The sequence below is a fragment of the Trypanosoma cruzi genome, genomic scaffold (genome assembly GCF_000209065.1).
Source record: "Trypanosoma cruzi strain CL Brener 1047053516613 genomic scaffold, whole genome shotgun sequence".
Classification (NCBI taxonomy): Eukaryota; Euglenozoa; class Kinetoplastea; order Trypanosomatida; family Trypanosomatidae; genus Trypanosoma; species Trypanosoma cruzi.
In genome coordinates, this window is record NW_001849345.1 from 55,774 (window position 1) to 80,595 (window position 24,822).

The following is a 24,822-nucleotide window of genomic DNA, read 5'->3' on the forward strand; positions in this document are numbered from 1 at the left end:
TTGTTATGGAAGATAAAACAATGACGGAACTCGACGGTGTCGAATCGCTGAATGCGGTTGCCGAAGAAGAAAAGCATGAGATTTACGCATCAACGAAGCGTCGCCACTCACTGACGAAGGATGGGCTGAAGGCGTTGCGTGAGGCCACAGTAGAACAGATAGCGGAGAGCGACAAAGATGTGGCGCGAGCCATTTCTCTTTTTTTTGGCAACCACGTGTATGACGCGGAAGAAATCTTTGCAAGGAAGGCAGGGGTGGATCCTCTCTATGCGCTGGGTGCGGCCTGCATCTGCACAATCAAGGCCATGCTGTCATTGACAAAGAGTGACATGGAAACCGCTGTGGAGCGAATTTCGTTTACAATCACGTTTGCGGAGGAACTTGTTCCTTCCGAGAAGAGCCTTTTTAGCAAATTGGCGGATGCCTTTCGGAGAAGTAGTAACAAAAGAAGGCTTCTACCAGGTGAATTCCGTGCCAAGGCTGTCCTCGCCGATGCCTACTTTTTCCGTGGCTTTATCCTGTTGCTGCAGCAGAATTCTATCAACGGTATTCTGCGGGGTGGCATGGCTCTTAACAGGAGCTACTGTTTATTGAATTCCCTGGCAAATGAACTGAATGAGCTGAAGGAAGAGAAGAAGGGAAGTTCCTACGATGAAATTGGGCTCGATTGCAACAGCGTATACAATGCACTGTTGGGTTTTGGTTGTGTTAATGTCGTTATGTCTATGCTGCCGCCGCGTATTTTACGTGTCCTCAACTTTTTAGGTTTCACACATGATCGAGAACTTGGGGTTGCCCGGGTTTCCCAGTGCTGGGAAAGCAAAACTCTCTTTGCCCCTCTTGCCGGTCTTTTTATTGTGGCATTCAACAGTTTTCCTCCCGGATTTTGTTCACTCACTAAGCCGGTGTTACTACCCGTGGCAAAAGCAACGGCAAGCGACGCAATCAAGCAACCACCCACGGAAAACTCGGTGATTCACCTGTGGCTTACTGGGCGCATTAGTCGTATTGAACTAAACATGGATGAAAGCATTGCCATCTTTTCCAGGTGCTTGGAAGTGGCCGATAAGGGACAGATTGCGAGGTCCATGTCACAGTTGCGAGATTTTGCTGTATATGATCAAGCATGGAACTATGCCGTGTCAATGCGATGGGAGGATGCCATTAAAAACCACGCCTATCTGGAGGAAAGTTCGGCGTGGTCAAAAATCTTCTACGCGTACGCGCAAGCATGCAGTTATGAGATGTTGTTGCACAGTACCCCAGAAGGAAATGTGTCCGAAGCGCTTCATTACAAAGAGAAGGCAACAGAAGCATACTGGCGTGCCGCACACTACAACGTGACGGTAATGGGCGGTAGAACCGTCGTGATTGAGTCTTTTGTCGCGCGCAGGTTGCATGACATATTTCGCCAGGCCGGTGTGCCGTATCCCAACCCGGGTAATAAGAGCGCAACTGTCCGCCCGTTAACACCCCCGCCTAGAAACTTAGTGCTACAAAATATTGTGCAGTTACCCATGCTGGAATTATTTGTTCTCTTTGAGCTCATGCATCAGCTGTCGCCCTCTCATCTTGAGGCATTTGTTACGATCATTGATCGGGAGTTGGAATCCAAAGCGCCGGCCTTTTTGCAAACGCCGAAAAGCGATGCGGTGAGTGTGGACCAAATTCAACCCCCCACCAAAAACAGCGGATCTCTGGAGAAACAGCAGGGCGTTGTGCTGACGACTATCAAAGCGATTGTTCTTTCCCACATCCCCGGCAAGGAGGAATTTGCCCTCAATCTCATTCAGCAGAGCAAAAAAGTGGCCTGCGAGTACAAGGGGCGGAGCTGCACGGTGGCGTGGATGCACTGTTGGTTGCTTTACGAAGAGGCCACTATGGCGTTTAACATTGGCGATACAAAAAAAAGCGTAGAGCTTCTGAGCCGAGCTGAAGACGTGAACGACGATCATATATTTCGTACTGCCATAGAAACGAAGTTGCACTTCGCCAGGTGGGTCGTGCGGGACACAACACACAAGAAAAAGAAATAGGCAAGCCAAAGAAGAAGAAAAAAAGGCATATAAACAAAATAAACAGAAGTGACAAGGAAATGGACAGAAAATAAAAGATAAATAAATAAATTGCTGGGCATTTAGCCACTAATATGCTGGAGTCAACCCTACAGGAAATAAATGCCTATACGTTACATGTGCTTCATGTCTGGTTTAATTACAAATTTAGACGTTGAAAAAAAAAAAAAAAAAAAAGGGAACAACAACAACAACAAAAACAGATGGAATTGTTGGTTTACTGCGGAATTTCATTTGTTACATATATACATATATATTTGTATTTATATTGCCGAATGGATTTGCAACCGGATGAGGCCAAATGGGTGTTAGGGCATCTTGTTGTACTTTATCTTTTCTCTGTGGATTGGTTCTTTTTTCGTTTCAAAGATACCGCGTTGGAAGGTAGCGAGAGCGCCGTTTGTGTTTGTGTTTTTGTTTTTCCTGATTTCCCACCCTATCCTCCGGTGCTGCCCTTCACGAGGGGGATTCCGACGGCTGCGTGGCTCTTTTGAGGGTTGCCGCTTTCTGAGCCTCCAACGATCTCTGTGTTTACGGTATATGTTTTTTTGTGAAATAATTCTTTTGCTGCTTTTTTAATTATTGGATCCATCTTATCCAATTTGGAATATTTGGCGCACCGGAATAAAGTGCGTTCTTCCGTTGTTCGCCTTCCGCTCCGTAGGGATAGAGGAAAAGACTGCCCATATGTGCATATTTCAAACATTTTATTGTTGTTTATTGTGGTGTTGCTAAAATAGGTGTTTGACCTCTATTCCAATGAATGCTCTTAGAACTAATTTGAAGGAGTTTCAAAAGGGCACCAAGCATAAAAAGGAGGAAGACATTGCTAAACAACACTAGTTTGCATTTTAAACGTCCGCCACGATTACATTTTCTCCTTGAACCGGTGTCATCAAACAAGAATAGAAACATAGGTTTTAACAGGTAGTAATATTAACGAAAAATAGCGGCGAGAGCGGTAGGCAGGAGAGGAAACAGGACCAAGAAGGGGCCATGTCGCAAGAGACACTCAGCGCGAAGCAAGTGAATCAGCCCGGTGTTCATGCGCCGGAGGTCAAGGCGTTGCTCAGTGCCCGGGCAAGATACCGAACAGTCGTTGTAGTTGCTGTCACATTCCTTCTGCTCGCCTGTCTTTTTGTCATCTCCAGCTCGTCCTCGGAACAGGGTGAGGGTCGATACCGGCCGAGGGCGATTGTGCTGATTGTTCCCCACCTTCCACCGGACATGCTGGAGGCGGCCATGGCAAGCAATAAGGCCCCGTTTCTTGGTCTCATCTCCGCTGCGGATGGCGTCTATGCCCGGCCTCTTGCGAAGAACACGGAACTGTCGTCGTCCCTGGTGACGATTCTCACAGGCAGGGTGGACTCGAGTGCAACGGGCCTCGTGGGTGCGACGAGCTTTCTGGGGAAGATGAAGAGGGCCGGGAGGAAGCCCGTCGTTCTGGCGGCGGCGTCGTACTGGTCGGCACAGGTGGCGGCGGCGGACGGCAACTGCAGCCGTGTGGGGCTGTTTGACTCGGAGTGCTCCGGTCTCAGGTGCCCCGCGGCAACCGAGGCGGCGTACTGCAACGCCGCGGAGAAGCTCCTGTCATGTGACGGCAAGGCGCAGCTTTACGAAGAGGATGTTCTGGAGGCGTTTCGCCACCTCATGCAGCATGACGGCGACCTCCTGTACGCTCACGCAAATGCCCTGTGTGGCACGGTCAGCACTGACGAAGAGCGCATGGCTGTCTTGAGCGACATCAGCATCATGGACAGCACACTGGGGAAGATTGCGCTTGCCGTGATTGAGCGCTCCAGCACGACGAGGGAGAGCTGGCTGATCATGCTTGTTGGTGCGGGGGGCAACGGTCTGGAAAGGGTTCCGTTGGTGATGGTGGCGTATGCGAAAGGAGGTCTTGTGCGTTTTGGTCCCATACCCGAGGAGGCGACACTTGCCGATGTTGCCCCAACCGTGCTGCATTGGTTTGCTCTTTCCTCCCATGGCGACGCGCAGCGGGTGCGAGGCATGTGCTCCACAGGTGTGGCTGCCATCAGCTGCGAGACCACCACAAGATGGCCATGAGTCTGCTCCGTGAAGGTGAGGTGAAAAAAATGAGGCATGCTGTTGTGGCGGTGTTCCACTTTAATTTGATGACGTTGAAAGTGAGCCGAAATTTGTCGCTGTGGAGCGATATATATATCTGATGAAATGGGGAAATGGTCATAAAAATGGAGCTTTCTGTTTCCTGTTGTGCGGCTTTACTTGTTGTTGATGCTTGGATTTCATTATGAATTGTTTTTTCTTGTTGTTTTTGTTGTTGGGGTGTTGTTTTAGCAGTTACACGAGAGAGCTGAAGAGAAACGCCATTGTGGGGGGACGGAGTGGCATGCAGTGTGGGAAAGTTTCTTCGTTGGCCCGATCGAGTGGCGACGCGGAGGCTGGTGTCTCCACTGGGGAGCTTGTATCGGTTCCCGTGATAGATCGCTCCCTTTCACGTGCAGCCGCGGTCTTTCCGGCGTCTTTTGCGTTGTCTTTCGTTGCTGAAAATGAGACTACCGCTGCCGGAGTGAATGACTCCGCGTTGCACGATACAACTGTTTTTTCTGATCTTAGTGACGAGATACAGAGGGTTGAGGCTCGTCTGTCTGCCATCCGGGAGGAAGAAGCTCGGTTGATGCCCAAGCGAACAGTTCCTGCAGTGCCAGCTCGCGAGAGTGGTCGTTTTAGTTCAGCATTAGATCTCAAAACTGGAGATTATGCAGCCGAGCTGACCGCTTCGGGCAGTTATCGTCCGAATTCTCTTAGCAATGCAGATACTCTGTCAACAGAGCCAGATGCCACCTTTTGTAGGAATTCATTTCCAACGGCTGCTGCAACGTCCACGAGTTCTTCAGGGCGACAAAGAAGTCCACTGCATAGAACAAACGCCTCATTAGCATATGCCAATGATTTAACGAACACTGTACCGGAAAAAAGGCATTACGATCCTCTGGAGTCTGCGCCATCGTCAATAGGAGGCATGCGTGATTCACGCGTAGAGTCTGTAAGGCCTCTAGTAGAGCCGCGAGACCCCGTCTATTCTCTCGTAAACTTTCTTCGTCCGCTTCGCGTAGTTGACATTGAAATCGATACGGGTGTCTATGAGAAACTAGAAGTATTTGCAGGTGAAGACATGAAGGGGGTTGCACGGCGGTTTATTGAAAAGCATGGTCTGAATATGGAAAGGGCCTTTAGACCCCTTTACGCGTTTCTGTCGTCGTTGAAAATTACTGAACTGCGAAATTCTCCCCTAAAGTCCCCAAAAGAAAAAGTATCTCCTCCACAGGGCTCCAAAACCGGCACTGCTACTGTCCCCAGTCATTTTGGCCACTTCCCTTTTAAAGGAGACTCTGGCCGAGTGAAGCCCAGTTGCACGGAAACCCTGGGCCATTCATCTGAGGCCAAGAAGAAAATTGCGGCATGTGAAAGAGCACCAGGTCGTCATACTTTTGATCATATTCGTCAGCATCCCACCAGAAGTGTCTCCCTGGACAAAACACGGAGGGCGGCTGCTGCAAATGGCGTCTCACAGTTTGCGAAGCAAGCATCAGATCGCATCGTGAGGGAGGGAAGGACAGCGATTTCGGGCCGATCCCAGAGGAAAAACACTTCTCCTCAACAAAAAACACACCGAACGAGCACGCCTTTGAATGGTTTAAAGAGTCCACGGGCCGTCTGTCAGATGGATAAGACAAAAGAGTGCCGCCGTGGCAATACTCCGACGTGGCTTAACGTGGAAGATACCAACGTGGCACCCGCAATTCCGGTCAAAAATAATATTCCCCCGGAAGTGGTGGCGGTGGAGGTGGAAGTCAATAGACCCACAAGGACAATAACAAATAGTACAGTAAAGGTACGGTCCCAAAATGGTGTTTGCAACAATTTCTATTCACAAAGAAGTTCATCCGAACTATGTCGAGGTCTTGGCACGGCAAGGAGCCGTAAATCTTCCACTCTTGAGGAGGAGCCCGTGCCTACCTTCAGGCCCTCTCTTGCTCCAAGAAGTAAAGAATTGGTTGCGAAAAACCCGGAGCGTCTTCAAGGCCCCACCTATGCACGTCTTCATGCACACGCTCGAAGATTTTCAAAATCTTTTACGAATGCGAATGCAGAATGCACTGGTAAGCCGAAAATTCTTTCTCGCAAGCGTGAAAACAATTCTCGGGTGCCGGTGGGACAGCGTCTTTACGATCAGGCAGTAGATCAACAACATCGTATGCAAGAAAGGCAAATTAAAGAAAAACAACGGAAAGATGACGAAGAACGATTTGCCATTGCTGGGCCTCAAATTAACAAAATTAGGCGACCGAGTTTGAAAGAGAGGGACTCGCAATCATCCACGTTTTGTGCCTTGCGAGCGCGCCCTTCAAACCATTCGAGACAAAATTCGTGTGTTTTGAAATCCCATGAAGAAAGAGAATTAGAGGCATGTACCTTTGTCCCGGCTGTTAACCCTGCATCGGTTCGCATATTCAATATGGTTGTTCGTGGTCGGGATTCGGAGGAGGAGTGGGGGGAATGCGAAGGGAACTCTCAGGCGCATTCGGTGAACCCTTTACCCAGTGGCGGTAGTCGATCACAGAACAGTGAGGATGTCCGAAGAACATCTTCGGTTGCGGACCGTTTGTTGCGTCATGAACAAAACCGTCGCAAACGGCTTGAAGAGGAGCGGTTGTTTAGAGAAAACTTCGATTTGGCGACGGGTCGGCCACTCTTTCGGCCATTTCTTGGACGTTAGAAGAAAGTGGAAAGAGCCTCGTCGTTGCTCCTGTTATATTTTTTTGGTTTTGTATTGGCACTTAGATACCACTGGCAGCATTTTTCTTTTATCACAACGTGATCATTATTTTTCTTTTTCTTGCTGCTATCGGTGTTATTTTGTTTTTGTCTTTTTTTGTTTGTTTGTTTGTTTTTTTATTTCTTTGAATCGGAGTTTACTGTGCAGTCGTCAAGGTGTGTTTTTCCCCCTTTTTTTCTGTTTGTGAATATGAGGAGGCTGGACGGTGAGCAGAGATACATTCATGTGTATGTGGACTGCTTGAACTGCTGGTTTTTCTTCTTCTTCATTTTATTGGACCTGCTTAGCCGTGATGAAAGCGATTCGATTTGACAAGCCTCGATTGGCTTTGATTGGATGTTGTGCAAGAGTGACCAAGGGAATGCCTCGCATTGACGGCTTTAGGGCATACTCCATGGAGCAGGGCGTTGCGGTGCATCCACGGCGGGAGCAGGTGAATTTGACTTGCCGCTCCTTGCATAGTGCGTTGGGCTCTCTCTTGGAGGATCGTCAGTGTTTGTACCGGGATGCGGTGCTGAGCGCAAAGCTTTCCCCCCATCGTCATGAACTAAAAAGCCTTTTACAAAGGGATTCCATGCCTGTTGCCGGATCCGTGAATGAAACAGAACTAACAAAGGCGAGGCTCTTGGATTGGAGAGAGGAATGGGTACGTGAAGGGGATGGTGGCGAAGACTCCCTCCTAGCTTTTTACAACGCATTCCTTTTAAGTTCTGCTATCAGGTCGGATGCCGATGTACGTCTGGTGTTGGATGTGATGCGGGATCATGACCATCTGGAGCCGAATGCCGATACCTACATTGCAATCATGCTTTCACTTATTGCGGGAAGTAATCCGTCAAATCGTACGGCGGCTGATGTGGCTTTTTATTACTTTGGTCATGCCTTTAAGTCAAGGGGAGAATCATTTATCACAGATAAAATGTGGGGGACTTTATTTATTGTCTGTGCCGTTTTGAAGGTTGCGGGGAAGATCGTTGATCAGTGGTGGGATCTTTTTGTGAAAACTTGTGGGGATGCATCTGTTCCGCTTCCGTATACCGCCGTGCATGGAGCTCTTACATGGTGTTCCGCGAATCGCGATGTGGAACGGGTCATGCGTTTTTTCCACACCGCAAACAGTCGGGGTGTGGTTGTTGTTGCAGCGGATGATGAGTTATCTTTGTTCATTGGCAGTGGGGGTCTTACTGAACCAAGCAAGGACAAACGTGTGCAGATGTGCCAGTTGAAACTGTTGGTGAAGCTGATGGTTACAGTAAAGTCCATTAGGATGGATGGTGGTGTTCGTGAACTCGTTGTAAAAGACATTCGACGCCTCATTGAAGCAGACCTGTTGAAATTGGCGTCTTGGGGAGTCATTAATGATCTTCTTAGTGGTCTCTCCATGCCGAGTGCCATGCAGTTGTTGAAGTTTCGTTCCATGGACCATCCAGAAGGAGATGGAGCCATTCCATTCGCATTATGGGCCTCACTCTTGCGACGTTGTGCCAGGGATCATCACATTGACCAGGCAGAGTCGGTTTTTCTTTTCATTCGCAAGCGGTTTGAACTAACGGGCGAACAGAAGGCGGAGTTGGTGGAAATTATGATGCGTATGTTTGCAACTTTGCCACAAGGGGATTTTGCCTCTGCCATGGCCCTCTTTTTGGAGCACGTCTTGCGTCACCCCAGTGGGGAACCTGCGGTGAGACCCAGCGCAACGATGTACAACTTGTTGATTCGTGCTGGAGACTCACGCAATGCTGCCATGATGACATTTCTTGAGGCATGCGCTGCAGGAGTTGAAGTGAATGAGGAAACATTTGAGGCGGTCATGGGTTGTCACCGCCACACCACTCTCGCATCGCTCACTCGGAAATTGCCCCATGACTATAGTGCTTCTAAACTTGATGAGCAACTGCACATTCCAAGGAATGTCGATGCTCATTTGCGCCGGGATGAGGCGATGAAACTGCGTGGAAAACAGTTGGTTGACTCTACAGGTGAAGTAAACTGAGTTAAGTGGCGAACCGGGAAAGAAGACGCGAGTGTGTGTGTGTGTGTGTGTTTGTGTGTTTGTGTGTGCGTGTGTGTCCGGTTTTCTGTTGTTGTTGTTATTTTTAATTTGTGCTTTTTTCTGCGTGACGTGTTGAAACGGCGATAGGAGGGAGTGGTGGGCGCGTGGAAAATTCGGTTAAGAAGTACATAGAGTGAGGAAGGAAAAGAGGAAGAGAAGAAACATGTCATTGCCAACCAACACGCAATGCGATGACGCCTCTATTTCCTCAACGCCCACTGCCGCCCCCCGTGTCAATGTTGTCCCGCTGATCAAACCGCGTCACCAGAGGAGGCAGCGGGGGTATCATCATATGGAGGTGACAGACTCGTCAGGGGATCGCCTATCCGCCACCACAGCGCTCCAGCAGCATACAAGGGAAGTCCTCACCGTTCGCAATGGACCAATGACTTATGAACAGGAAATGTATTTTCACCCTCATGAGTTGTACAAGCATGGGAAGTATCAGATACATACGAGCAGTGTCGGCTACAGCAGTGGAGGAGATCTCGTGATCACACGCGAGTGCGTCTCTGAGCCAAACGATGTGGATATGGGTTTTTTGCGCTACCGATCTGAAATTGACAGGGCCATCTGTTTGGATCCCAAAGCCCGTCGACCCTTTTCAGAGGATGAAGCGAAAAAAAAATTGCGCTTTAATGTTCCTCGCTATCGCAAGTATCCCGGTATTCGCGCCCCAAGAAACCGTAAGGTACGCAATCGCCTTTTGAATGATTACTTCGCCACGGAATATGCACGTAAAATTATGGAAAAATACCGTGAACGTCAGGCGAATGGAGAGGAAGAAAGCGATGCATCGCCTCCTGTACGTCCTGTATTTGGAAACCTTCCGCCCTTCTTTTTAAAGATGCTTGACCTTGACGAAGATGCTCAGACGCGTGCTCTTGAACGATGTGGAGTTCAAATGCGACCCCCATTTGTTTCTGGACCCAAAGACCCCGATTCAGGCGAAGCACGTTTTCAATCCATGAACGCTCGTCTGAGGTCGGAGTTGGTGCATGCACTCTCCAGTGAATTTCTTACGCGACAGATTTTTGATTTGGAACGTGCCTTTGCCGCCTTCATTGTAGAAGGGAATGTGAATAAACCACTGGAGTACAAATTCCGCGATGGATACGGGCGTCTCGTGTGTCACGGCGTTGCAGCGTACTATAACCTTTTCTCCGAGTCTCAGCAGCAGCCCGATGGCTCCAAGGTGACTATTGTGAGTTGGCCAAAAAAGAAAATACATTCTTCTGTGCCACTTACTTTGCCACGTACAAGTCTTATGTATATACTTCGAAAGAAGCGTGGCGATACTTCAAGTTGCTCCTCGACGTCCACACCGCAAACCACGCCGTTTGCGCATGCTGAGGACCCAGAACTTCTGCCCCTACCATTTAATCTGGAAGCGGCATCGACAGACCATGAGGTAACTACCGTGCTAACGCCCACCCCGGAGCACGGGAATTCAGCGGACGACGGAACTCCCCGGCCCCTTGCGATTTATGAGCCATTTTGGGGGGGTGCAGCCGAGGGCGCGGCCAACGAAACTACACAAAAAAAGAAAATGCGCAAGGCCATGAAGGCGGCGCAGCAACAGAAGGAAGAACTGATGGATGAAACCATATAAGCTGATTTCTCCGGTAGCAAATGCTGTTGAAATCATCAATATTTCGTTTTTCCACCTCCCTTTTTTAATGTGTGGACGTTTTTTTTTTTTTTTTTTGCGTGTGTGTGGTTTTCTCGTGTGTTGACCTTTTTTTTTTTTCTGCTTTTTTTTTTTTTTTGAATTTTGCTGAGTATTTTACTTTTGGTGTTTTGTGCGCTTGTGGTGGTGCTTTCTTCTTGGGTACTGTGCCTCGAGGCACGCATAAGTGGCCACACACAAACGAGTGCGGGTGACGTGAAAATAGAAGAGGAGAAGGTGGTGGCAGTAGTGGTAGTGGTGGAAGGAAATGGGTGGAAAAAAAAAGAAAATAAACAACGGTTATTATATGCCTTATTTACACGTGGATGCAAAGACTAAATCAGCGTCAAGGACAATAATATTGAATACGAAGCAAAAGTAGAGCCTGTAATTGTGTTGTTTTTTTTTTTTTTTTGAAGCACGTACGTGTTTGTGTCTTCTCTTTTTGCGAATATTTGTTCATTTACACCACTGTCCTTCAGGTGCATAAGGAAATAGAGCATTCAATGATCCCTTAATTTCGGTGTCTCTCCATACTTATATATATATATTTATATACATATAAATGCATGCATCTGTGTTTGTGTCTATGAAACTTTCGAGTTAGTGTGGTGTCTCCGTGTGGTGCACGTTTTGTTTCGCGTTTCGAGTAAACATGCAAATTCTATTCTCTCTGTTTTTCTTCTGTTTGAATGTGAAGCAGCCACCGTGGGAACAGGTGGTATGACTGTAAATGATGCAGCGGGATATGTGGAACGTAACGTACATACTGCCCAGGGGGAATAAGGCGGTTTATCGGCAAGTGCCACTGCGCAGCATGGATGACCTTATTGACCTCACGCGTGAAGCTGCCATAACATCGATAAAGTCGCACCACAAAAGAATGTTGCATTTTTCTGGAACTGATAAAGCGTGTGTCATTCCTGGGTTTGTTGTTCATCATCTGCCACCAAAAGAACTGATGCATCTTGGCTCCATGCTGCTCACCCCCGATGCCGAGTGTTGGCATTCCCTCCTTCAACGACAAGGGGATGCAGCCCAAATAACTTTGCAGTTTACGCGACAGGAGAAGCGAAAGGAAGAGAATGACGCACCATCCGATAAGGATCGTGACTCCATATCAACTCCTTCACCTCTGGAAGACATGAAAACACGGCAACTTTCGGTATCCCCCGTCGGCAAAACGGTGACGACGGAGGAGGAAGACAGAGATGTGCCTGTACCTCGTTCACCAGAGACTCAAAATGCCGTAGAGCCGAAAGTTACTCGCGTGTCCTCTCCTTTGGCGGAACAAAACTCACCGAGCCCCAAACTCCCAACCGTACTGGCGCGTCTGCGGGAACACATAGGCGTTCGGCCAGACTCAAAAAGCAGTTCGTCACCATTCGCCCAGAATAGTTTCACCCTTGAAAGCAGTGCCGCCCCAACAGTACGTGAATTTGCTCTCATGTATGTCTTGAAGTGTTTGAGGGAAATTTCACGTGGAGGTAGCGCTGGAAAACGGAATGTGGAAACATTTTCTTCAACATTCTTGTCGCGTTCTGACACGGCGTACTTTGCGGCAGCCACCGTGAAGCTTTGGCAATCGAGGCTTCTGCTTAGCCCTGCGGCCATGAATGAAAAGTGGATTCATCTCCCTCCACTGCTGCGTGATGCTCAGCGTGAGTACCTCAAAAACCTCGTGAGCGAGTTGCGGTTGCGGCTCCGTGACGTTGCCCGATTAGAAAAGAAAGATCCCTACCATATAAAAAGGGGATCCTCATCCTTACCGGTAAAAGAAAACCCATGTGAAGCATCCTCCTTATACGTTGGTAAAAAAATGGGAAAATTTGGATCAGGTGAGCCGCTTGTTCTCATTGAAGAGGTGACGTACTGTTCCTCCAGAAACCCGCCGCCTTTCTCAGTAGGCCACGTCACGAATGATGGGCTTCTTGTTTCTCTGCGTGTACCAAAATACGTCGATGTACACGAAGAAATTGTTATCGTTGGATCCATTTACTCCAAAAATTCTATTAGATTGTGTTGGTGGCTTGTAGAATACGGGACTTACTTGCAGCAACCAGAAATGGCACATGAGGAAGCCAAACAATCCTCTGTTTTGCTCTCACTTGACGAGTTGTACCTCCGGCGTCGCATTGCAACATTTCAAATAACACCCCACACGTTTCTGCTTATTGTGAAACCTGGATCACTCTTGTCGTCTCGGCGGTATCGGTGTGTGTTGGAGGCGTGTGAGGTCCGAACCGGTGAATTGAATGTCAGTGAAATATGCTTTGAAACGTTTTCCAAGGGGCTGTCAAAATAAAAAGCACTCACGCACGAAAAGGGGAGGAAAGAAACACATACATACACACAAATAAAGGATTTTATGGGCTTTTTTTTTGGCAATATTTGCGTGAAAACGAGATGTGTGATTGGACTTGAAACGAGAAGGGCGGCTTGGCGCTGTTCTTCAAAATAATTGGGAATACGAGAAAAAGAAAAGGCTGTGTGGATTAATCAAGGTGTATGTGATGTCGGAGAGCTGTAATGCTGAGGAGTTTTTGGACCTTTAATGGGCATTTTTACGTTGTTTGTTGAGTTATTTCTCTTTGTGGTACATTATAGGGGGGAGGGGGGCGACCGACGGCTTTTGGTTTGCTGCGACACTTCTCCGACTGGGGAGACAGCGCCATCGGGAATTCGCAACGGGCACCTTCAGGAGAAACAAAAAGAACTCTCATATTCTTAGTTTTTTTTTGATTTATGTAATTTTTTTCATTTGTCTTCTAATTATGTTTTTGTTGTTCTTCTTCTTGTTGTTGTTGTTATGGCTCTACATTTCCTTTTTTTTTTGCTTTTTTTTCTTTTTGTAGGGTTTCTTCCTCCTTACTTTTCTTTTTTTTTTTTCTAGCACTATCCGTGGGGTGGCGCAGGGGTGAGGTTCCGCGGTGCTCGTCGAGCGGGGTACGTGGCAGACTGCCTTCGGGTCTTTTGCCGCTCGGCCTCCATACGACGTTGAACCGAGAGCTTCCTCACATACGAAGCCCCACATCCAAGTGATATACAGAGGAGCAGGAGGGCGGGTGAGGAAAAGAAGAAAAGAAGAAAGAGTGGAGGAAGGAAGGGTACAGACACGGGAGAGAAATGAGGCTGTTCTATGGATCATCCCTACCTCCCGGGTTGGAGGGACCCACACGCGGCGAACTTCGTATTCGAATAGAGAAACTGCTCCTGAAGGATGATTTGGTCACTAGGGGCATGTCGTCGGATGTTCCCCACGCGGGTTCACGCCCATACGCCGTTCCTGTTGATCACTGTGCGGTGAATCCATTGTTTTGGGGTGAGCAGAATCCCACGTGCCACTGCGTTCCGGCAACCCCTGGAAAGCCACGTGGTGTGGTGACACTTGTGTACCCATTAAAAACGTATGAGCCGCAATTCAGGGAGTACCTCTTACACATGAGCCATTCCGAGCAAAAGGGCCTTCAGATTTCTGTATTTGTGCCTACTAGTTACAGTGGTCGGCATCGATCGATTCCTGTAGGAAAAAGCATCGTTGCATTGGACACACTTAAACCCTCTTCTCCAGTTTCTGGGTGGTTTACCATTGTGAGTGATGGAGCTTTCATTTCTTCGACTCCGTGTGATAAAGAGATGAATCTCCCTGGCATTTTATTAGAAGTGGGGAGGCTGAAAATGACTTTCACAATGACCTTCTTTGCACGTGCACCCCTGTCACCTACAAGCCATGCATCCCGCAGCACTTACAAAACATCCTATGAGAAGAATACAGAAAAGGAGAAAATAGGAGGCAGCGAGATGATGCAGGATGAAGCACGTGGTGAACAAGAGGTGCAGCCCGCGCAGGCTCCGCCAATAGTCTCTTCCGAGTCTGGTGTCATTGCTCCAATTAACAAACAGCAGCTGCAACAGCACCAAGAAAAGCAACAGAGCCATCATCAGGGCCATGGCGGTGCGACGGATCAGATCGCAAAATCATCGATGATGCATGAGAATGCGGGACCCGCCTTGGCATTTGACCCTCGTCCGTCGTCATCCCTCTTTCCTCCTACAGCAGCATCGATCAACTTTAATCAAAAGATGGCCGTAGGTGAGTTGCTTCAGAAGGGTATTAGTCTGCGTGATAAAATGGCGCGGGTGCTATCTCATTCTACGAGTTTTGAGGATATGGCTCCCTCGTCCAATTTTCTTACCTTTCAGCCACTGCTCAGCGTGCTTGGAGGTCCTCCATCTTACAGTCTACCCCTTACTGGTGCTGAGCATCTTCATGGTGGTCTCTCGATCCCACCTGGTTCCACTGAAAGTTCCGTTAGTTCAGCAAGTGTTGAGACCGTGGTGAGCGATACAAATGAATTGGGTATTGACGCCTCTCCTGCTGCTGGTGCAGGTGCGGACAGAGAAAAGTCAGGAGAGTGGTGTGATATTCCAACTGGAAAACGCCCTTTTAGATTACCATTCCAGTCTCCAGGAGTGTCCCAAAAAGAGGACACATATGTAGAAGTGGACCTCTCTCGCATTGCCTTTTCTTCAGGGCGAGCAACACTTGGCATGGAAGAGATGCGCGTGGGCATTCGTCTGTCAAGGGATGTGAAAACCGACGAGCCCGTGGAATCCTATTCTTCCTACGTTCACCGCGTTCCTCTTGCTCGCGGAGCTGAACATCACATCATAATTGGCTTTTCAGTACGGTCATTCAGCGAAGACAGAAGCCGAATGGTCATATCTTTTTACCGGGTGCGTTCCGCACCCGTGGCAAACCCCCCTGGTGAGCTATTGTTGCCTGTGCCCGCTTCAGCGCAGCGAGTGCTTGTGGAAGAGATACTGTTAGGAATGTGCATCGTTGGTCTGCATAGCCAATCAAGGGATATTGTTCTTCATGACCCCATCAGCGGTGAAGATCCGACGCAGGCCCATTTACGCGTGAGCACCCGAAGCGGTAAGATGCCCTTGCCGGAAGACAGTCGTCCTAACGTGGGAGCCGCCAAGGAAGGAGATGCAAAGAACCCTACCTTAAGGTTGGAGGGAGGAGAAAAGAGTCAGGTGCTCGTGAATTCCGCCGAGCGTCATAGCCCAATTGAAACTCAACGAGGCACTAAGACCATTAGACCTAAGGTGAAGTATTCACACATAAAGCAGAGTGATGTGGATTTACGGAGTTCTTCTTCGTCTTCCTCCTCCTCCCCCTCTTCATCACCTCCATCGTCATCGTCTATAGAAAAAGTACCACGAAAAGTAAAGGTGAACGCTAGTGGTGATGAAGGAATTGGTGCTAGTAGTTGTACTGGTCATGGTGATGGACGTGGTGTGGCGCCCGAGCCGATCTACGCTCATGAACAGCGTCCTTCTAATTCTCTTACTGCTCCCATTCCGAATACCATGATGACAAAAGCAGCTGTTTCGAGTGTGGACCAGTGTTTGTCCCCCGTGGAATTGGGTGCTTTGATGGACCTTCATGCACCAGGAAGTTGTGATGGGAAGAAAGTTCTTTCTTATGCGAGCGACGCAAGAATGGCAGATACGTACTTGGATCAGACTTTGAAGAAACCGGCCCTAGAACGGTTTCGTATTCATGTCTCGATACGTGCTGGAAAAGAGCTACCGATGGTGACAATAAGCCATGAGGGTTTCACGTCAATATCACCTGTTGCCGCGGCGGACCAATTAGACAGTGGCGTACGCTCTGCAGTCACATCTGATGGAAGTCTTATTCTTGTGGACAGCAAGCATCGTGTCTTTAAACCTCCTACAACATTTTTTGTTGTTGAAGATCTCTTTAATGGGGTGGATTCCCGGGCGGCATCCAGGGGAATCGTGCCGGATTGGTTTGTGGAAGCCGCTGTGCGTGGAAAATTCGACCGCACCTTAATAGTGCCCGAGTCTCAGAGTCCACAGTATGATTATGAATCTATTTTGTCTATTCCCCGAGAGGCAGTTTTCCTACGGCATGCTGTTAGCGGCAGTCATGCCACTTTTCGAGGCGCATCTACACTTCTCTCATTGGACGACACAATTTCCAAGGCGTCAAATAGTGCCTTTTGTTTGCGAGAACTGCGTCTGACACTGTGGCATGCCGTCACCGAGACAAGCGTGGCGTCATCCCCTGATTGGAAGAATGATGAGGAACGCTTCTGGGCCCAAACAGCTCTACTGGGCGAGTGCCGGGTAGATCTTCGCTCATTGCGCTTCCTAAAAGTACTTGATGGATGGTACCGTATCAACGCCATTGATAGAGTGGAAGAAGTCGTTGGGTACGTCCGCGTGAGCGTGCGGCTGCTTTAAATGAGGAGTTTGGTGGCGAAGAAATCAGAAGAGCGATGGAATACGAAGAAAATGGTAAAGGGATTTAGTTGTATAACAGCGGAATATGAATGCATCTCTGGGGAATGGGGGAAAAGGTGGCATCAGGACGATTTGTAGGACCTGAGAAAGACGGTGACAAAAGTATTAAAAGATGAGCCTGAAGTAATCGTGCACTGGCGTTGCCAAGGTTGGTGTGACTGGTTGCGCTGTTGGGTTTATTGTTGTTGTTGTTGTTTTTGTTTTTAATTGGCAGGATGGATTGGTTAGATTACGAAGAGGGAAAATAAAATTATAGAGGGAGAGAGCGAAAGAGCGAAAGAGAGTGAGAGAGAAATGGAATGTCACTCTGTTGCTTGGAACAGTGGTGTGTGGTCATGACGCCCGATTGGAGATCGGACAACACCAGTGTAAAAAGGGACGTCGATTGCGCACTGGATGCCGAAGCCTATGGCAAGGAGAAGTTAAGGTTTGAACTTATTCTCCTCTGTTTTATTTTTCTTTTATTTTTTCTTTTTTTGGATGTGTCTGTGTCCCTCTTTCTTTCTCTTTCTCTCTCTCTCCCTGTGTGTGTGTGTGTGTGTGTGTGTGTCTGTCTGCCTGTCTGTGTGTTGTGTCGTGTTGTGTTGTGTTGTATTGTTGTTGTTGTTGTTGTTTTTGAAAAAAAAAAGATGTCATGATGTGGAGTACTTATTTTCGTATTGCCCTTTCTGCGCCACATGCATTCAAAACATTGTAGACTTTCTTCTTCTTTCTTTTGTTGTTTTTTTGTTTGTTTGTTTTTACGTAACTGGCTTCTGCTGTTGAAGGGAGGCGAGGAGTTAGCTTCCAAGCTTACCTGTCTGTGTGTAAGAGAGAATAGCGGCGTTGAATGCAGCGATACCCGTCCGAGAATTGTGAAGCACCTCTTTTACATCCGGATGGATGTAATGAGGAATGCCCTTCTTTTGTTTTGCAGCAGGATCGCGGACATGTTGACAGTAAGAGTACTGGCGAGAGAGATGTCTTTTGTGACTCCATTGCAGAGGATACACCCTTCTTGCGGGAGTGGAATCCATCCCTGCCCCCGGAATTGTCCGTGGTTCAATATCTCCCAAAAAGTCTGAGGAATGTCGAGAAAGCGGCACCACCTGCTTGCGTTGCATCTATTGTGTGTGTCATTGAAGGCACGTTTATGCAGCTTTTGTTGTTGTTGTTGTTTATTTTTCATTGTGCCATTACATTCTATGGGTATTTTGCCAATGTTGGGGAGACGATAATTATCAGCTTTGTCGTTGTGTTTATTTTCAATGCAGAGCATGCCTTAATGATCCTTAACGAAGGCAAAAATCATTTTGGACCGCCGCCATTTCGAATTGTCATCCTTATTACAGAATGTTTTTTACTTTTGGCTCTCGCGTTGGAGCTATTTGCATTAATAGTGTGGTGTGTGACTGCGAAGACGTTTGCGAATCTCATTGGTCTTCCGGTTGCCGTAATGACGTTTTACCCACGGTGTCGACGGTTGCAATTGGCATTCCGTCGACGTGTCTCATCGGAACGCCGCCGATATCGAGAAAATGGCTTTGATCTTGACCTGTCAATTGTGCATTCCACGGTGCTGGCGATGTCGTGGCCAGCAGAAAACTTTGAACGTTGTTTTCGCAATCCTGCTGAGGAAGTGGAGGCTCTGCTTGACATGATGTACGGCCCTCATGCATATCTTGTGGTGAACCTCTGCTCAGAGCGGGGGTATAAGAACCCCGGATTATTTCATGGTAACTTCCTGCGCTACATTATGGATGATCATAATCCGGCGGAATTAGACGAAATGTTGTCGTTCGTCCGGAAAGCTGGAGGGTTTGTGCGCAAGGACCCTGAACATCGGGCTGTTGTGGTGCACTGCAAGGGAGGTAAAGGACGCACTGGGACAATGATTTGTGCATATCTTATGTACAGTGGTCTTCAGCCAACCGCAGGTAGAGCCTTGGAGCACTTTAGGGCGATGCGTACGGCCCCTGGTGAAAGGTTTCAGGGTGTCCAGACGCCTTCACAGGAACGTTATGTTCGCTACTTTGAAAAACTGTTGGCTTCAATGAGGCCACCGTTTGCTTTAAAGAAGAACGTGCATCCAAGAAGGATCACACATATGGAGTTGCGTAACATTCCGTTTCTCTGGTGGGAAGGGGGTATCGGCAAACTCTGGTTTGTGGTGATTTTAAAACCGTCTACGGAGAGACATGTCATCTACATCTCCAACCCGACTGTTTCTTTTAACCCACACCCACCGGACGATTCGGTGATGCGTGTACGGTCCAGTTTGCATGACATCTGCGTGCCGACAGAGGATTCTCTGTATAGAGACTCCCAGGAAGTCAACTTGTCGACACCCATTTCCCCGTGCCACGATACCTTTTTTGTAAGCGTGTGTAATCAGCGTATTGAGTCCGCTACATTTGATAGAGAGTATAGCGCTTCAGTATTGAGGGAAAAGAAGGAGTTGAAGGTGACACTGGAGGCACGCCAGCTACAGAGTATTTCGCCAGTCGTTGATGATGTAGTCGTCAAATTCTACTATGCGCAAAGGAGTCCTAACCCTCTTGCTCCTCCCATGCAATTTTGGTTTCACACAGCCATGGAAGGGAATGAAATTCACCTCAGCAAGTTACAGTTGGACGGACCTCATAGAGACGCAAAAGGAACGTGCTACCCGAATGACTTTTCGGTTATGTTACGGTTTAAGAACGTAGTGGATAAGGATTAGTCCTGCTTAAAAGGTGGTTTTTCACTTTTCTAACGGAGTTCTATCTGCTTCTCTTCTTCGTCTCTTTCTTCTAATTGCTTAATGGTCACGCACAAAGAAATACGCACCTATCCTATCTCCCATGCATGTCTGACTTTGCAGATATAGCTACGAGATATAAAGTGCCGTGATGCACGCATGTAGCTTCGGGATGGGAGTACTGATCGTAGTAATGGTTTCATCTCCCGAGTAAAATGGTAACAAAAATAAAAAAGAAAAAAAAAAAATTGTCATTAAGAAGAAGTCATTTCGGACAACCTCTTATTGGGTACCCTTCTCCACAGTTTGTTACTTGTGTACTTGTTTTTTTTTTTCTTTTTTCCTTCTTTCTTGGGGAACGCCCGTTTAACTCATACCCCACCTCGAACCCAAAGCAGGCCACACCAATCGTGCAAAATTCATTCTTTTTTATATTAATGTCGACGTTTCTTTTTGAAAGACATCAATTTCTTTTTTATTTTTTGCTGTTTTATTTTTTGCTGTGGGAGGGTGCGGTGGCTTCTCCAGGGCTACACATCGGGGCAGCGGAAGGGCGCGGTGAGGCGTGGCCACCACTGTCGTTGTCTGTTGTGTGTGGTTCCCCTCCGGCTTCCTCTTGTTCAGCAGGCGTTGGACTGCACCGTTCGGATGCACGTCAGCTGCCATGGTGCTCACAATTGCCCTTCGAAGGAACTCACACTTCTCCCTCAGACCACTCGGTGCATTTCTCGGCCTTGTCTCCGCCTCTGCCGCCTTGCGGGAGGCGTGTGAGCGGAGCGGAACCCCGCAGCATCTTTTGGAGGGCGCCTTGGAGCAGGTGCGCCTGGCAGAACATCACGGAGCCTCTGCACCGGAATTGGAGGTGACATGCGTGCGCGTGTACGTCCCACCACCATTTGCAGATGCGACCTCCCGCCCCATGTTGCTCTTCCGAGGAACCCCCGACGCGAGCATAGAGGAGCGTCTTCCGGCAGGTCGGCGGCGGCCTCTGTTCTTTTCAAGCTCACTGCGGGTCGCACTGCCATTTGGTAGAATTGACGGGGCACGCGGGAAACACAGGGTGGCGCTCTGTCGGGTGGAACGTCGCCCCGGGCACCAACTCTTTAACAGGGTCGTAGCCACGGAAGAGGATTTGAGGCTGTTTGACAGCGTTGGTGGCGACTTGGACCGTTTCAGTCTTGCGAAGACCAAACAATCCGCCTCCAACGGCAGAGGAGATGAGGGCGCATTTGACGGCGTGGTGGAGTGGCTGGATGGTGGGGCTTCGTACCGTTTTGATGCTGCACACGCGCGGATTCACACATTGCTGTGCATCGACGTACAGTGGTGAGAGGACCCCTGGAGCAGCGCACAGGTAGCGGGGAGGCCCATCAGGTCTTTACAACCAATTTGGGCAATGAGGGATGTGCACGCATTCTCCTTTACTTTTTTTACTCGGAGCCTTTTGGCTTTTGTTGTTACTTTTGTTTGCGTGTGTGTGTAGTTTTGCCTCTCATGCAGTGTGGATATAACTTTTTTGCTCTTCCTCTGCCGGCGAGCATACTACTTGCAGTCGAAGGGGAAGTGGCTTCTCCGCCGCACACAGTTGCACATAGGATGCCCCCGAACGCTCGCCTGCGCATTCGCCTCATTGGCCCCAGCGGACACAAGTCTGAGTATCACTGTGCCACGCTGCTTGGGAACTGGCAGGAGGAGCGAATGTCATTTGGCCTGAAGGACCCCGCGAAGGAGCCGCTAGAAGGCCAGACGACATATTTAGCGTCATACAGGGGCACCAATAACGACGAGGAACTTCTTGCAGCTAAGCCCCCTGGATGTTTTTGCGCCGAAGCACCTGTGCAGCTTCTTTTCTACCACGGCGACATCGTTGCGCCACCGCAGAGCCAGTTCACCGTACACGAGCTTAGTTACACCCGTCCGACGAGGGACGTCGGGGCAAACCCACCCAAGACCATCCTGGACAAGGAAGGCATATCTCAGCGGCGGGAGAAAACAGAGGCACTGCGCCGTGCCATGGGATTCAGTGGGCATCGGACCGCCGTTGGAGCTCCGTCCTCCCTCGGAAGAAACACAGAGGCGGCACCTTTGGCGTATAGCACAAGGTGTGCCACAGAAAGGGACAACGAATATACGCGAACACCGCGTCGTGGACACTATCAGCCAGCAAAGCTCCCGCCTATTGGACGTCTACAGGCGAAGGAGCGGTTCCTGACAACCAAAAATGTCACTTTTGATGCAACAGGAGAATACCTCAAAGACAACATTGACGAATACCCTGCAGCAAGTAGTGAATGCTGGGGGCAGTTTATGGCGTACAAAGACGATCCCATGAACAGAACAAGGTTGCGGGAGGAATATGAACGATGACAAAAAACGTCATTCACGCCCGTACGAGCGAGCATCCTCTTATGTAATGTATCACTGCAAACAGACGACGCGGAGGAAAGAGAAGGGTTACAAGGTGTAAGAAAACACGGGAGGGAAACAACATCGGAGTGGATTGTTCTTTTGCTCAGCATGTAAGTCATTATCGGACAGTCCTTGAGACACACGCACACACACAAACAAAATATCTTTTGAACTTATTGTGCAATTTCAATCCTAATCTTGTGCATGCACCAATCCAACAAAAACTGCCTATTTCCATGATCTTCCCATCACATAGACTGCTACTAACCGAAAAGAAAACTAAAAGAAAGCTAATAAACACATAAACACTAATACATCCACAAAGAAAATGTCTCTCAGGCTTTGTGTCTGTACCGCCACAGCCAATGGGGAATACTACATGAGCATGTTTAATAAGCATCTCAGCAGCTTCTTCAAGACCATCACCCTTGGCTCTACGGTGGATGACTTCAAGCAGGACAAGGATTCCAAAGACTCGATCATCCTGTATGTGGAGGGCCCCGTCGGACATGATGCCATAAAGTACTTGTGTGACGACTATCATCTGCCGAAGGAGCAGCGTCGTGTCCTTTGGATCTACTCACTCACTGCTGGTGTGGATGTCTACCGGTTGGGTGAACTTGTCAAAGAACTGCAGGACATTCCGTTCGCGAACGCGCGAGGCTGCTACTCCTCCGTCCTGGCAGAGCACGTGATGTACTCCATGCTATACTTCTACCGGCAGACGTGGCGCTCCCTGGCGAGTCGCGCGGAGCACAAGTGGGACCCCTTCCTCATGGTTGAACTGCGTGGGAAGAAGGTGGGCATCATTGGCTACGGCGACATTGGGCAGGCCAGCGCCAAACTTCTCAGTGCCTTTGGGATGGAGGTGACGGGTGTGAAGCGGTCCGCGTCCACGAAGGAGGTGGACGAGTACGGCGTGCGTCTTGTGCACGGCGATGCGGAGCGGGAGCGTGTGTTGCGTGAATCCGACTTCGTGGTCAACATCCTCCCGGGGACGGAGGAGACAAAGCGGTTTTTTAACAAAGAGCTCTTCTCCATGATGAAGCCGAGCGCGGTGTACATCAGCATTGGCCGCGGCATCACGCAGAACGAGGATGACCTTGCGTGTGCGCTGCGTGATGGCGTCATCCGTGGTGCCTCTGTGGATGTGTTTGAGAGGGAACCGCTTCCCGCCGAGTCCCCACTGTGGGACATCAGTGATGATAAGCTTCTTTTGACCGCCCACTCGGCTGACAGGACAGCCAATTTGGTCCCTGATTCTGTTCGCCGTTTCATTGGCCTGGTCAATGAGTACGCAAAGACGAAGCGGCTCGATACCTACCTTGTGGACCCGGTGCGTGGGTACTAGAGATGGGAATGTGGGGAAGGACCGAAGCACGTGTCTCCTGCCGTGCTTCATAAGTGCGTGGAGTAATTTATCTAAAGCCATGTGTTTTTTCTTTTGTTTTTTAGCATATCTAAAGAAAATGGAGCAATGGGACTAGGGTTTTTTGATTCTGTGGGAGCTTGTGCAAATGGTGTGCGCGAGGAAAACTGGTTACCCAAATTAATATATTCGGATAAAACGAGCGCATCTTTTTCCGATTCTTTTCTATTTTATGAGCCTTTGGATGGCCGCGATTTAGGGCATCGGGGAACCGATAACGGTAAGGCGAAATTATTATTATTATTATTATTATTATTATTGCTTTTGCTTTTGCCATCTCACCCTCTCCCTTTTCTATTGACCACTTTCTCCCGTCCTGTTTGTGTTATTTAGATAAGTTCTGGATCCGGCCAGCAGCCCAGGCAAACATCCAGAGTAGTTCGACGGGGTTTGCAGGGAGAGGCGCTGTTGTGAGGACTGCGTCCATTTCTTTTTGTGCCTGCATTCACTGCGCTTGACCCAAGAGGGGAGGGGATTGCCTCAAAAACAACATCGGTTTCTTTTGCTGTTTTATTTTTTGCTGTGGGAGGGTGCGGTGGCTTCTCCAGGGCTACACATCGGGGCAGCGGAAGGGCGCGGTGAGGCGTGGCCACCACTGTCGTTGTCTGTTGTGTGTGGTTCCCCTCCGGCTTCCTCTTGTTCAGCAGGCGTTGGACTGCACCGTTCGGATGCACGTCAGCTGCCATGGTGCTCACAATTGCCCTTCGAAGGAACTCACACTTCTCCCTCAGACCACTCGGTGCATTTCTCGGCCTTGTCTCCGCCTCTGCCGCCTTGCGGGAGGCGTGTGAGCGGAGCGGAACCCCGCAGCATCTTTTGGAGGGCGCCTTGGAGCAGGTGCGCCTGGCAGAACATCACGGAGCCTCTGCACCGGAATTGGAGGTGACATGCGTGCGCGTGTACGTCCCACCACCATTTGCAGATGCGACCTCCCGCCCCATGTTGCTCTTCCGAGGAACCCCCGACGCGAGCATAGAGGAGCGTCTTCCGGCAGGTCGGCGGCGGCCTCTGTTCTTTTCAAGCTCACTGCGGGTCGCACTGCCATTTGGTAGAATTGACGGGGCACGCGGGAAACACAGGGTGGCGCTCTGTCGGGTGGAACGTCGCCCCGGGCACCAACTCTTTAACAGGGTCGTAGCCACGGAAGAGGATTTGAGGCTGTTTGACAGCGTTGGTGGCGACTTGGACCGTTTCAGTCTTGCGAAGACCAAACAATCCGCCTCCAACGGCAGAGGAGATGAGGGCGCATTTGACGGCGTGGTGGAGTGGCTGGATGGTGGGGCTTCGTACCGTTTTGATGCTGC

The 24,822-nt window shown here is 49.1% G+C and overlaps 12 protein-coding genes across 12 annotated transcripts, besides 19 other annotated features; all 12 read left to right on the top strand.

Annotated features, from left to right (window-relative positions):
- Positions 1 to 20,299: a sequence feature (heterozygous, non-Esmeraldo-like haplotype).
- Tc00.1047053510099.10 (hypothetical protein, conserved) lies at positions 6 to 2,036 on the top strand (the record flags this gene model as incomplete). The annotated part of the gene is made up of 1 exon (XM_806250.1): positions 6 to 2,036. The coding sequence occupies one exon, from the start codon at positions 6 to 8 to the stop codon at positions 2,034 to 2,036; it is 2,031 nt and encodes a 676-aa protein (XP_811343.1).
- Positions 2,022 to 2,126: a sequence feature (A-rich).
- Positions 2,233 to 2,252: a microsatellite.
- Tc00.1047053510099.20 (hypothetical protein, conserved) lies at positions 3,072 to 4,142 on the top strand (the record flags this gene model as incomplete). Its single annotated transcript, XM_806251.1, has 1 exon — positions 3,072 to 4,142. The coding sequence occupies one exon, from the start codon at positions 3,072 to 3,074 to the stop codon at positions 4,140 to 4,142; it is 1,071 nt and encodes a 356-aa protein (XP_811344.1).
- Tc00.1047053510099.30 (hypothetical protein, conserved) lies at positions 4,348 to 6,837 on the top strand (the record flags this gene model as incomplete). The annotated part of the gene is made up of 1 exon (XM_806252.1): positions 4,348 to 6,837. One exon carries the CDS (start codon positions 4,348 to 4,350, stop codon positions 6,835 to 6,837), a length of 2,490 nt encoding a protein of 829 aa, XP_811345.1.
- Positions 6,977 to 7,024: a microsatellite.
- Positions 7,190 to 8,890, top strand: Tc00.1047053510099.40 (hypothetical protein, conserved; the record flags this gene model as incomplete). Its single annotated transcript, XM_806253.1, has 1 exon — positions 7,190 to 8,890. The coding sequence occupies one exon, from the start codon at positions 7,190 to 7,192 to the stop codon at positions 8,888 to 8,890; it is 1,701 nt and encodes a 566-aa protein (XP_811346.1).
- Positions 8,922 to 8,967: a microsatellite.
- On the top strand, positions 9,114 to 10,562 carry Tc00.1047053510099.50 (hypothetical protein, conserved; the record flags this gene model as incomplete). Its single annotated transcript, XM_806254.1, has 1 exon — positions 9,114 to 10,562. The coding sequence occupies one exon, from the start codon at positions 9,114 to 9,116 to the stop codon at positions 10,560 to 10,562; it is 1,449 nt and encodes a 482-aa protein (XP_811347.1).
- Positions 10,689 to 10,719: a microsatellite.
- Positions 11,158 to 11,183: a microsatellite.
- On the top strand, positions 11,353 to 12,924 carry Tc00.1047053510099.60 (uncharacterized protein; the record flags this gene model as incomplete). Its single annotated transcript, XM_806255.1, has 1 exon — positions 11,353 to 12,924. The coding sequence occupies one exon, from the start codon at positions 11,353 to 11,355 to the stop codon at positions 12,922 to 12,924; it is 1,572 nt and encodes a 523-aa protein (XP_811348.1).
- Positions 13,351 to 13,510: a sequence feature (T-rich).
- On the top strand, positions 13,746 to 16,901 carry Tc00.1047053510099.70 (hypothetical protein, conserved; the record flags this gene model as incomplete). The annotated part of the gene is made up of 1 exon (XM_806256.1): positions 13,746 to 16,901. One exon carries the CDS (start codon positions 13,746 to 13,748, stop codon positions 16,899 to 16,901), a length of 3,156 nt encoding a protein of 1,051 aa, XP_811349.1.
- Positions 17,138 to 17,163: a microsatellite.
- Positions 17,216 to 17,256: a sequence feature (GA-rich).
- Positions 17,453 to 17,482: a microsatellite.
- Positions 17,485 to 17,551: a microsatellite.
- Positions 17,556 to 17,579: a microsatellite.
- Positions 17,791 to 19,662, top strand: Tc00.1047053510099.90 (tyrosine phosphatase isoform, putative; the record flags this gene model as incomplete). Its single annotated transcript, XM_806257.1, has 1 exon — positions 17,791 to 19,662. One exon carries the CDS (start codon positions 17,791 to 17,793, stop codon positions 19,660 to 19,662), a length of 1,872 nt encoding a protein of 623 aa, XP_811350.1.
- Positions 20,300 to 21,940: a sequence feature (areas merged during assembly that could not be assigned to a particular haplotype. This can correspond to areas where the two haplotypes were merged or to regions with more than two copies in the genome that were merged during assembly.).
- Tc00.1047053510099.100 (hypothetical protein, conserved) lies at positions 20,345 to 21,010 on the top strand (the record flags this gene model as incomplete). Its single annotated transcript, XM_806258.1, has 1 exon — positions 20,345 to 21,010. One exon carries the CDS (start codon positions 20,345 to 20,347, stop codon positions 21,008 to 21,010), a length of 666 nt encoding a protein of 221 aa, XP_811351.1.
- On the top strand, positions 21,175 to 22,047 carry Tc00.1047053510099.110 (hypothetical protein, conserved; the record flags this gene model as incomplete). Its single annotated transcript, XM_806259.1, has 1 exon — positions 21,175 to 22,047. One exon carries the CDS (start codon positions 21,175 to 21,177, stop codon positions 22,045 to 22,047), a length of 873 nt encoding a protein of 290 aa, XP_811352.1.
- Positions 21,941 to 22,517: a sequence feature (heterozygous, non-Esmeraldo-like haplotype).
- Tc00.1047053510099.120 (D-isomer specific 2-hydroxyacid dehydrogenase-protein, putative) lies at positions 22,418 to 23,440 on the top strand (the record flags this gene model as incomplete). The annotated part of the gene is made up of 1 exon (XM_806260.1): positions 22,418 to 23,440. The coding sequence occupies one exon, from the start codon at positions 22,418 to 22,420 to the stop codon at positions 23,438 to 23,440; it is 1,023 nt and encodes a 340-aa protein (XP_811353.1).
- Positions 22,518 to 22,892: a sequence feature (haploid, Esmeraldo-like haplotype).
- Positions 22,893 to 24,822: a sequence feature (heterozygous, Esmeraldo-like haplotype).
- Positions 23,594 to 23,812: a mobile genetic element.
- Positions 23,749 to 23,778: a microsatellite.
- On the top strand, positions 24,203 to 24,822 carry Tc00.1047053510099.131 (hypothetical protein, conserved; the record flags this gene model as incomplete). Its single annotated transcript, XM_806261.1, has 1 exon — positions 24,203 to 24,822. A coding segment is annotated over one exon (620 nt), but the record flags the coding sequence as incomplete, so codon positions are not given.